The 12,231-nt window shown below is 38.2% G+C and overlaps 1 protein-coding gene across 1 annotated transcript in view; it reads left to right on the forward strand.

Moving 5' to 3' along the window:
* Positions 1 to 12,231, forward strand: part of TTC21B (tetratricopeptide repeat domain 21B) — a 102,235-nt gene that overhangs the window by 76,079 nt on the left and 13,925 nt on the right. Inside the window, exons 23-25 of the mRNA XM_006879482.1 lie at positions 1,133 to 1,283; positions 1,483 to 1,644; positions 2,747 to 2,942. Coding sequence (XP_006879544.1) covers positions 1,133 to 1,283; positions 1,483 to 1,644; positions 2,747 to 2,942 — 509 coding nt within the window. The remainder of the gene's footprint in view (positions 1 to 1,132; positions 1,284 to 1,482; positions 1,645 to 2,746; positions 2,943 to 12,231) is intronic.

A 12,231-nucleotide genomic window follows, 5' to 3' on the forward strand; every position in this document is an offset into this window, starting at 1 on the left:
GTCACTGAATCAATCCACCTCATAGAGGGCCTTCCTCTCCTCCTACGCCGTCCCTCCACCCTCCCAAGCATGATGTCCCTCTCTAAGGACCGGTCTTTCCTCACTACATGTCCAAAGTAAGTTAGACGGAGCCTCAGAATCCTTGCCTCCAAGGAGCCACCCGGTTTAACCCTCTCCAGGACAAGTACTTTTTTTAAAGCTTAAAGTTTCTAATTTCCTAATCTGAGCATTGTCAAAATATTATAATCTCATCTTGTTCCTGGGTATGGTAAATGGAAAATGAGGTCAGAAGTAGATAGTGACTTACCTCGTCCAATAAATACAGCCCTGAATTCTGCAGTTGTAACCTTGATAACCCAAACAGAAACCATTTCTAGGTTAGGGATTCAGGAATAATTTTGTAGATTTGCCTAATTTAGACTTTTCACTGTTACCAACCCAGTTGAACTTCCATATCATTGTGTGCCAAAGAATGCCGCCTCAAAGAACCATGGCCTATGTATGCAAGAACAGAGAGCACTTTATACTGCAGAATAGTGCTCCGCATGCAGAGGTTCCCTCCCTCAGTGGCAAGATGGCAAGCAAGAGAGAGCCCCAAGTCCCCACACGCGATTGTTTTTAAGGCCTTCCCAGGTGCTTCTGTCCAAGGCAGGGAGATTGGGAACATGGTTAGTGGGCAAGGGGATCAGTCATGTGGGTTGACTTTTGGTTGGTTATCTACTTTGCCGCCTTCGCCCTCTCTGAGTCACGTACACACTTTGTCCTTGCTTTGAGTTACGTAGAGTGAGTTAATTTTAAACTTTACAAGGACTGATGAGACTATACCTGGCACATCTTGTGTTTGCTGTACCCTTCCTAAGCTAAGAATTTTTATGGCCCACCTCTGCCTTTGGAATTAATGGGTTCTTTTCAAGGTTGGCTTTGGGTCAGGCTTCAGGTGGGCACCAGACACACAAAATGGGGTTTATGCTGTCCCCTCAATCATGAAGATAACATCTTTTTGGGGTTGATAGCCCATGAAACATTTTTTTACCTCTATTTTAATTTACCTCATTTGGAGCCAAAATGAAGTAAGAAAAGAGCCATTGAAATAAAGTTATAAAATACTTATACCTGAAATCTTTGTTTCTAGATAATTACATGACCCTATCACGTTTAATTGATCTCCTAAGAAGATGTGGAAAACTTGAAGATGTTCCAAGATTTTTCTTAATGGCCGAGAAGCGTAACTCTCGAGCAAAGTTTGAACCAGGATTTCACTACTGTAAAGGACTACATCTTTGGTAACTGTATTGGCAAATTAATCTTGCATTTAGGTGTCTTTTTTCCTCATTATGGGTAAAGTAGAATAAACGTACTTTTTATTAAAAAACTATTAGGGTATTATCATTTAAAACATGTTAGTCATTTCATTTATCATATTGATTATATTTAAAGTTGTAAAAAAGTTAATGACTAGTGATTTTTTTTTAATCTAATTAGGTACACTGGAGAACCAAATGATGCCCTTCGTCATTTTAATAAAGCTCGGAAAGATAATGATTGGGGCCAAAATGCCCTTTATAATATGATAGAAATTTGTCTGAATCCAGATAATGAAACTATTGGTGGTGAAGTATTTGAAAATCTGGATGCAGACCTGGGGTAAGTACCTTCGTGTGTGTGTGTGTGTGTGTGTGTGTGTGAGAGAGCGAGAGAGAGAGAGAGAGAGAGAGAGAGAAGCTTGCCTTAGAATAATATTAAGTAGAGTTATTTTCAAAAGTTAACTGAATCCTAGGGTAGCACTATTGGAAGGTCACATAAATTAGTCATAGCTAGAATATCTGTTCTCTGAAACAGACAGGACATGCTTTTAGAAAATTTCCAAAACGGATATAGACATTTAAAGAAAACTCAGAATCTACTGCCATCAAAGTGATTATGACTCACAATGACCCTGTGACAAAGTGGAACTGCGCCATAGGGTTTTCTGGGGCTGTGAATCTTTATGGAAACAGACTCCATATGGAACACATGATAGCTGTATGCATTGTCTCATAGTCTCTACTGCAAGATAGTGAAATAAACCTTCCTCTTAACCCCATGTGTGTACTACAGAACAAAAAATGATAGAGTACTTAAACTGCAATTTGAAATTTACAACCTTTTGAAAGATGCTGTGGGTTCTAATGTGAGATCAACATGGGGTAGACTTGTGTGTCTGACAAACAGAGGTTTAAATTCTAGGTTTTTTACTTACTGAGTGAGTAATTTGTTAAAGCAATTACTCAACCTATCTGAATCTCAGTTTTCTCATGTAAAATGGTTTAAAATAGATGAAATAATATAGTATTTGGAATGTAGCGGGACTCCAGCAAAGTTAGTTTCCTTTGTCTTCCTCTTTCCCCCTTCTGAATAGTTACATTATTTGATGATTTCCCAAGCTCAAGGACTCATACAGCAGTTCAGCTTTCATATTAACTGAAATTGACACATTGACTGCATGAAGATTTCTAATTTTTGTCTTCATTCTAATGCTAAATTATTCTTTATTGAGACTGTATTACTCTGTTTTAAAAATGCATTTCTAATGGTACTTTATCTTAGGAAAGAATAAATGACATCTTTCAAAAGAGATTCATTTTAATGACAAAAGTAAAAAAGCCCTGTACTTCAGAACCTCTAATTCTAATCTTAGTAGATTTTACTTTTGAATAACTGAGGAGGTGTTGTGGAGGATTTTTTGTTTGTTTTTCACCATGTACAGCAATCCAACTGAGAAGCAAGAGTCTGTGCAATTAGCAGTGAGAACAGCAGAAAAACTCCTCAAAGAATTAAAACCTCAGACTGTGGAGGGTCAAGTCCAACTTCGCATCCTGGAAAACTATTGTCTGGTGGCTACCAAACAGAAGTCTAATGTTGAGAAAGCATTAAGTACTTTCACTGAAATAGCAACATCTGAGGTGGGTAGATTTTCTTTTCAACTTAGTATTTTTTTCTTGATAGTTTAGAAACATGTATTTTGGTTAACGTACTTTCTGAAAATTGACTTATGGCTTACTAAACCAATACATGGTTTAGCATAGTTTTACACAATGTACTTTTGTCTCAAGAAGAGACATTATTACTATTTTGATATATCTTGATATTTTTATTTCTATTCAAATGGTATATTTTGAGAAAGAGAATTCTTTAGAAGAGAGGAAGTTAACTCTCAAAGCAGTTGCTTTATTCACTGGGGAATTTCTGTGTTACAGATACATGTTGTTGTTAGGTGACGTTGTATCAAGTATGAATTGTCATGACCCTATTAACAATGAGCCTGAACCCTGTCATATCTATCCTACACCAAAGCCCACTGGTATAGTCATCTATTGGTCCATTTTGGTGAGGGTTTTCCTCTCTTTTTGCTGACCTTCTACCTTTCCAAGCCTTATGTCCCTTTCCAAGGAATTGCTTCCTCTAACAACAGGTCCAGAGTATGTGAGATGAAACTTCATCATCCTTGCCTCTAAGGAGCACTCTGGTAGCACTTTCTCCAAGACATACCTGTTTGTTTTTGTTAGCAGTCCATGGAATATTCAGTACCCCATCCCAAGAATTCAAAGGCATCAATTCTTCTGGCATCCTTTTCCATTGTTCAGCTCTGAGATGCATAGTGATTGGAAAGATCATACCTGGAGTCAGGAACATCTTAGTCTTTAAACTAATAGCATTACACTCCAGGACTTTGATGAGCTGCCTGACAACAGACTTTCTCAAAGCTGTACATCTCCAGATCTCCTGACTGCTGATATTAAAGGTGTTGATTGAGGATCCAAGTAAGATGAAATTCTTGACAATTTCATTCTTTCTCCATGTTACCTATTGGCCCAGTGGAGAGGACTTTTATTTTCTTGATGTTGAAACATAATCTGTTTTGAAGGCTGTAGTCTTCTACAGCCCAGCTTTCAGCTTTCAGCCTTCAGCCGGTAGTTCTCTAGAGGAGGAGCCAACACCAGGCACCCTGTCCAAACATGCCTGCAGCTGCCAACCCTTCAGCCAGTGAGCCTCCAGAGGGGGAGCAGGGCTGGGACCCTGTCCTAGTGTCCCTCCTCAGAAAGGGTCAGACAGGGCTGCCCTGCTCCATGAGATTTGAAGGCATGATTGTTTCTGTGGTTTGCTGGTAGAAGTACAACACATGTCTGTTCATTTGCTAAATTGAGAAGCAATGTGCATGTTGCTATTTATTTCACAGCTTAGGTGTGTGTGTATATGTTTATTTGTTTTTTGTGTGTTCTTATCAGTATAGCACTTGTCTGTAAGTTTGTTGTTGTGAAGTAACTTGTCGGTTGCTATACTGGAAGCTATGTCACTGGTGTTTTAAATGCCAACAGGGTCATCCGTGGTGGATAGGTTTCAACAGAGCTCCCAGACTGAGACAGACACTTGGAAGCAGGATTGACCCTCCACTTCTGAAGTAACAGGTCTTTAAAACGCTATGAACGTTAGAGGAAAACAAGTTACTAGTGAGGTAAAGCCTAGATGAGAAGTCACTCAAAAATGGGGAGAAACAGCTGCAAATATTCACTACTAATTGGAGCATGGAATGTATAAAGTATAAATAAAGGAAAACTGAAGTTGTAAAAAAAATAAAATGGAACACACAAAGATAGACATTCTAGGCATTGGTGAGCTAAGGTGGCCTGGGATTGGTCACTTTGAATCAGACAATTATATGGTCTTCTATGTTGGCAATGAAAAGTTGAAGAAGTGTTGCATCTTTTTAAAAAAAAGACTGTTGCAAGATCCATCATGAAATACAGTGTTGTGAGTGATAAGTTAGTATGCAAGGAAGACTTGTTAATGCAATTGTTTTTTAAATATACACACCAGCAGCTAAAGCCGGAGATCAGGAAAAATTAGGAATTGAGGAATTCTGCTAATTTTTGCAGTGTGAAATTAACCAAACATATAGTCAAGATGCATTAATAATAATTGGTGATTAGAATACAAAAGTTGGAAATAAAGTAGAAAGTGGACTTCGGGACAGAAATGAGGCTGGGAATTCAATGATCTCAATGACTGAATTTTGTAAACTCAGTGATTTCTTAATCTCAAATACCTTTTGAAAAAAACACAAATGGCAACAATATACTTGGACTTCACCCGATGCTCTGCACAGAAATCAGAATGACTACATCTGTAGAAAGAATCATTGGAGAAGCTCAGTATGAGCAGTTAAAACCAGATCAGGTGCTGAATATGGAACAAACCATGGATAAATTTTATTATTAGGCACCATCGGGTTGAGTATGACTCGTAGTGACCCAATAAACAACAGACATGAACCCTATCCTGTTCTGTGCCATCCTTATCATCTCTGACACATTTGAACAAATTACTGAAGTTACTGTGTCAGTCCATCTTGTTGAGGGGCTCTTCCTCTTTTTTGCAGACCCTCCGTCTTTCTAAGCATGATGTCCTTTTCCAAAGAATAGCTTCCTCTAGTGACATGCACAAAAGTATAAGAAATAAAGCTTTGCCATCTTTGTCTACAAGGATCACTCTGGCTGCACTTTTTCCAAGACATCTATTTGTTCTTTTGTCAGTCTATGGAATATTAGTGCTCTTCTCCAACACCGCAATTCAAAGTCTTGAATTCAGTTAGTTCATCCTTATTTATGTCTAGCTCTCAGATGCATAGCAAGTAATTGAAAAGACTAAGGCTGAGTAAGGCATTCTTTAATCTTCAAACTAACATAATGCTTTGCAGTATTTTGGAGAGGTCCCTGACAATGAACTTGCCCAGTACAATACATCTAATCTCCTGGCTACTGTTACCAGGGATGTTGATTGTGATCCAAATAAGATGAAATCATTGACAATTTCAACCTTTTCTCCCATCTGTCATGATGTTGTCTGTTGAGCCAGTGACAAGGACATGTATTTTCTTGATGTTGAAATGTAATCCTTATTGAAAGCATAGCAGATCAGCCTCTAAACCCGCTGGGGGGTCAGCTATGAGTGGGTTCAAACTTGACGGCACATAACATTAATAGCAACAATTAGCAACACCTTTATTTGCATGTCTGAGTTGTAAGTTTGTCAATACTGATCTCATGTAATCTTGGTATTGGAAAAATTCCAAGTTGGTGTTAATTGACTAGGTGAGACATTAAAGTTTTCTACTTAATAAGTTAACCTAGCTGATTAGTTTGAAGACTAAAGTATGCCTAAATCAGTCCATGGTTTGAATTCAAATTAACATCATTGTTAGTCAGTATTTTTGAGAGGTTTCTAACAGTGGACTTGCCCAATATGTCTCTTAATCTCCTGGTCTTGTGTTAGGAGGGGCTATTCCTTGGAAAGGAACAACATGCTTGGAAAGGTAAAGGCTTTAGCAAAAGAGAAGACCCTCAACAACATGGACTGACATGGTGACTATGCAGTGGGCTCAATATGTTGGAGATAATGAGGATGGCACAGGATAGGATAGGATTCAGATCTGTTGTTTATAGGGCTTCTATGAATTATATGTGACTCCAGAGCACCAACAACAACAACAGTCGATCACATAGGAAGAGACTCCCCTTTCTTTCTCCTACAGAGCAGCTGATAGATTCAAAATGTGTGCTTTTGGACATAAAACGCAGCTCCTTAACACTAGGCCAGAGTTTATAGCAACACTGAAATAATTCCCTGTAATCTAAAATGAAACTTATTACCCTTTTTATCATTATAAGAATCTTATTCTTTTTACCCCATCATACCCACCTCCTTTTTCATTCTCTGAATTGTGCATTTTCCTTTCCCCACACAGTGCTCTATTTCCTCAATGACATGATATTGAGAAAGAAGCTCCAAGGAAACAAATTCCTATCCATTAGCATCTTAACATCAAGAAGACAAAAATCCTCATGCGTGAACCAAAAGATTAAAATTATCAATTATTTCCTGTTACTTGAATCTGTATCAACACCTTTGGTACAAGTAGTCAGGATATTAGGAGTTGCATTTCATTGTATAAATTTGTGGTTAGGGATTTCTCCAAATTGCCCAGGAACAATGACATGAGTCTAAGTTGCACTTGATTCAGGCCTTAGTCTTTTCAATCACTTGATAAGCATTTGAGAGCAGACAGGAGTAAGGATGACAGAAGAAGAATTGATGTCTTTGAGTTGTGTTTGAGAAGAGCACTGAATATCCCAAGGACTGGGGGAAAAAACACACACACACACACAAAAAAAACCCCACCAAACTGGTATGTCTTGGGAAAAGTGCAGCCAGAGTGCTTCTTAGAAGATAGTTAAACTTTGTCTCACATATTTCAGGCGGGTTGCTAGAAGAGACTGTTCCTTGGGAAGGAATATCATGCTTAAAAAGGTAGAAAGTCAGCAAAAGAGAGGAAGACTCTCAATGAGATGGATTGACGCAATGACTGTAGCAATGGGCTTAAGTGTGTTAGAAGTGATGAGGATGGCACAAGATAGGACAGGGTTTAGATCTATTGTTTATAGTGTCGTACTCAGCGGCACCGAACAACAATATCCCTTTAGCAAGGTAGTGAAATTGTGATAGGCTGTTAACTGAGTTTACCAGTTCAAATCTAACAGCTGCTTCATGGAAGAAAAATGGATAGTCTCCTTCAATAAAGACTGACTGATGCACAAGCCTGATGAAGTGTAGCTCTGAGATTGGATCAACTTGATAGCAGTAGAGTGTTAGCCGTTGCCTATAACTTAAGTTTTAACTAAGCATGTTTATTAAATGTCATGTTTGTTTTCCTACTCCATAGTGTCTTTTTTTAAGGTGGTATCTGTCAGTATATTTATAATGCTTTATATTGTATTTTACACATTGCCGTAACAATAACACCTGTGAAATATTTTGCATGATTTTCAATGAAATATATTTTACAATGTGTGTAACAGTTGTTTAAAAGAATGCATGCAGTGATTTATACAGCCAGTTCACTACCAGTAGAGCTAAACATAGGTGGCTCTGGTGACCTAGTGATAAGAAATTCCACTCTCAACACAAAGGCACACAGTTTGAATCCACCAGATTCTACAGTGTCTTAAAATCAAAACAGGATGACTATCCTTGAGTCAGTTCTGATTCATAACAACTCTCCCTTTGTTTCCTGGGGGCCAAAAGAAATCCCACATCATTTTGTGTGTCTACAGTGCACAGAACTTTGTTGTGTTTTCTTATTCTTCCAAGAGCACAGTTACAGCAACAAGCTGCAAACCTCCTAGAGTAGTGGCCTTCTTCCCCAGGTGAGAAAGATTTGTATACTGATGCATCTGAGAGACTCCATATCCTGTTGCCATATGGGTACAGATATACTAGGTGGCACTTTTACTGTCTCAGCCACACCTAGAATATACAGCAAAATGGCATCAGCAGCAAAAACATAACAGAGCTCTGTCAGTACTGTCAGTGCCTGTCAACCCTGGAGTAATGTTCTCAGGGGTGTGCTCTGCTGAATTAGATGTGTGTGGAAGATGGGTGACAGCTGCTGAATAGTGGGGAGAAGAAGTAGGACAATCATGAGGAAATCTGTAAGAACATGATTAAACACAATTTCCAGTAAAGTGTCACAGCTGTTGAATGTTTTGAAGTGACATTCTATCACATAACAATGAGTGAGTTTATTTTAAGCAAATCTGTGCCTACTGTGAAATAAGTGAAAATTCCAGAAATAGTGTTATATTACAACTGTTCCAAGAAAAACTCCACCAGTTTTCTATGTTGATAGGACCATTTTTTTTTCTTATGATCCTTAACATTGTGATTAATAATGATACTATTCTCAGATTTGTTTTACTCACCAGATTATTCATTATCCAAAGATTGATGAATGAGCAGAAACTTCATAATCACTGATTCTTACCTTGTACACAGTTTTTTGGTTGGTGGTTGGTTTTGTTTTTTTTAACTCATCTTTCCCATTGCTATCAATTTAGAACCAACTCATTTCTGAACTTTGGCTGGGTTACTGAGGCAGTAAATTGCACTGGAGGAGATAGCTCACTCTGTCCCTCAGAACTGCGTAATGGATTCATAGTGACAGTGAGACACCATCAGTGGATTAGCAGAGCATCTCGATGGAGTACACAGCCAGAGTGTTTTCACTCATAGGCTACACTTAAACAATATAAAAAATATATATTGATCAGCCAGTAAGTGTGGAATATAGTGGAAATCACAAAGATACATATTATATAGACTCCTTTTCAAGGTTGTTCTTAGTTTCAGGAGGTTAAGACAAATATCCTGACTATAATATAAAGCAAAATGTATTTTGTAATGGAGTTGCAAATAAAGTGCTGTAAAATACAGTATAATAGGTTAAATCTTAAATAGAGGAAGTGTGTTTTAAGAAAACCAAGGTAAATTGCTTTTACAGAGAGGAAAAAAAACCACCTCATTGTATGTGAAGGACAAAATAGAATAGCCAGTGAGGCAGGAAAGAATAAGATACACAACACTATGAGGGATTCAGAGTGACTGAAAAAAGAGGCTTTTGACCAGAAGTTATGGGAAGATAGGGTGAAAGAGACCTTAGCCCCAAACTAAAGAGTTTCTACTTATTTTCATCACATCAATTTGAACCATAAAAACATATTGTTGATGATATAGGTGTGTTATTACAGCTGTTAGGTGGCATCAAATCAAGTACAGCTCATAGTGACGATTAAAACAACAGATCTGAACCCTGTTCTATACTGTGCCATCCTCATACTTTCTGACACACTAGAGCCTATTACAGCAATCTCTGTGTCAATCCACCTGGTTGAGGATCTTCTGCTCCTTCACCAGCCCTCCGCCTTTTCAAGCATTGTATCTCTCTCCATCATGTCCCTCCCAAAAGAATGTGATGCAAAGCTTTATCATCTTTCCTTCCAAGAGCACTCTGCTCTGTCTGCCCTTTTTTCAGGACAAGTTTGTTTGTTCTTTTGGCAGTCCATGGGGTGTTCAGTACTCTTCTACAACACCACAGCTCAAGGGCATCAGTTCTTCTTCTATCATCCTTCTTCATTGTCCAGCTCTCAGATGCATAGTGAGTGATTGGAAAGACCATGGCCTAAATCAGACTCACTTTAGTCCTCAAATTGATAACATTATTCCTCAGAAATTTGGAGAGGTCCCTAACTGCAGACTTGCCCAGTGCAATACATCTCCTGATTTCCTGACTGCTGGTACCAAAATGTTGATTTTGGATCATAGTAAGATGAAGTTGTTAAAATCTTCTCCATCTATTGTAATGCAGCCAGTTGGCCCAGTGGTGACAGTCTTTATCCTTTTGATGTTGTGCTTCAATCCATATTGAAGACTAAAATCTTTGACTTCCATCTGCAAATGCATCAGGTCCTCCATAGTTTCAGCAAGGTTGTGTCATCTGCATAAAGCAGATTGTTGATGAGTCTTCCGTCCAATTCCAAGGCCACATTCTTCCTCACAAAGTCCATCTTCCCAAGTGATCTGTTCTGCATACAGACTGAAAAAATTTGGAGACAGGACATAACCCTGAGGTACTCCTTTCCTGATTTTGAACTATGCAGTGTTTCCTTGCTCTGTTCTGAGGATTGCTTCCTGGTCCAAGTATAGGTTCACATGAGCACAATCAAATGTTCTGGGATTCCGATCCTTCTTAAGGTTAGTCACAATTTTTTGTGATCCACACAGTCAAATGCCTTTGTATCATCAATGAATCACAGCTGTTCCTCTGATACTCAGCTTTTGACATTGGCAATAATGTGGCAAATGCCATAGCCTCTTCTAAAACTGACTTGTATTTCTGGTAGTTCTCTGTCAATGTACTGTTCCAGTTGTTTTTGGATAATCTTCAGCAGGATTTTTTTTTTGCATGTGATATTGTTCAATAATTTCTGCACTCTGTAGGGTCACCTGTTTTTGGAATGGGAATAAATACGAATCTCCTCTAGTCAGTTGACCAGGTTGTTATCCTCCAGATTTCTTAACACAACCTGGTGAGCACATCCATGGAAGCATCTGTTTGTTGACATATGTCATTTAGTATTCCGTCAATTTCTGGGGCCTTATTTTTGCCAAGTCCATCAGAGCAGCTTGAATTTCCTTCATCATCACCATTGCCTCTTGATCATATGTTTAATGAAATTCTGTGTCATTCAATTCTTTTTAGTACAAGGATTCTGCGTACTCCTTCCATCTTTTTTTAGTGTTTCCTGGATCATTCAGTATTCTGTCTATCCATGGCATCCTTAAGTACTGTAGCTTGAGGCTTGAATTTATTCTTCAGTTCCTTCAGCTTAAGAAGTGCCAAGTGAGTTCAACTCCTTTGACTTTCTGACTCCAGCTCTTTGCACATTTTGTTATAATACTTTGCTTTATCTTGCTGAACTGCCCTTTGAAATCTATTCAGGTCTTAACATAATGATATCTTCCTTTTGCTTTGGATTCTTAGTGACCTAGTGTAATATCCAGAGTCTCTTCTGCCTTCCAACTTATTATTTTCTTCCTCCTCTGTCTTTGTAACAACGTTTTGCATTCTTCACAGATGATATGCTTGATATCCTCCCACAGCTAATCTGGTCTTTGTTCATTAGTGTTCAAGGCCTCAAAACTGATCCTGAGACAGTTTTGAAATTCAGGGGAGATGGCCTCCAGGTCAAACTTTGGTTCTCATGGATTTAATTTCACTTTCTTTAGCTTTAGTTTGAATTTACATATGAGCAGTTCCATATGATGGTCTGTTCCACAACCAACACTTAGTTTAATTTTCACAGCTGATACTGAGCTTCTGCAGCGAATCATTCAAAAAATGTAATCAGTCTGATTCTTATGCATACCATGAGGTGAAATTGATTTTTATAGTTGTTGTTTGTTTCTTATAAAAGGTGTTTGCAATGAATAAATCATCAATTGTACAAAATTCTTTAATTCTATCTCTAGCTTCGTTTCTAACACCAAGTCCCTGTTTTCTGACTACTAATCCTTTTGCCTTGTTTCCAACTTTTGCGTTCCAGTCACCCATTTTTATTAATGCATCTTGGCTGCATGTTAGATCAGTTTCCAAGTGCAAAGTTGCTAGAAATAATCTATTTCCTCCTCTTTGGCTCTAGTTTTTAGTACATATATTTGAATGATAGTGGTATTAACAGCTCTTCCTAGTATGCATATGGATATTATCCTGTCACAACATTGTATTTCAAGATTGTTCTACAAATGACATTTTTAGCTATGAATGTAGACCTGTTTTTCCTCACCTTTTCATTTCCAGCA

Source organism: Elephantulus edwardii, unplaced genomic scaffold (assembly GCF_000299155.1).
Source record: "Elephantulus edwardii isolate Elephantulus edwardi_28Jun2011 unplaced genomic scaffold, EleEdw1.0 scaffold00003, whole genome shotgun sequence".
Taxonomy (NCBI): domain Eukaryota; kingdom Metazoa; phylum Chordata; class Mammalia; order Macroscelidea; family Macroscelididae; genus Elephantulus; species Elephantulus edwardii.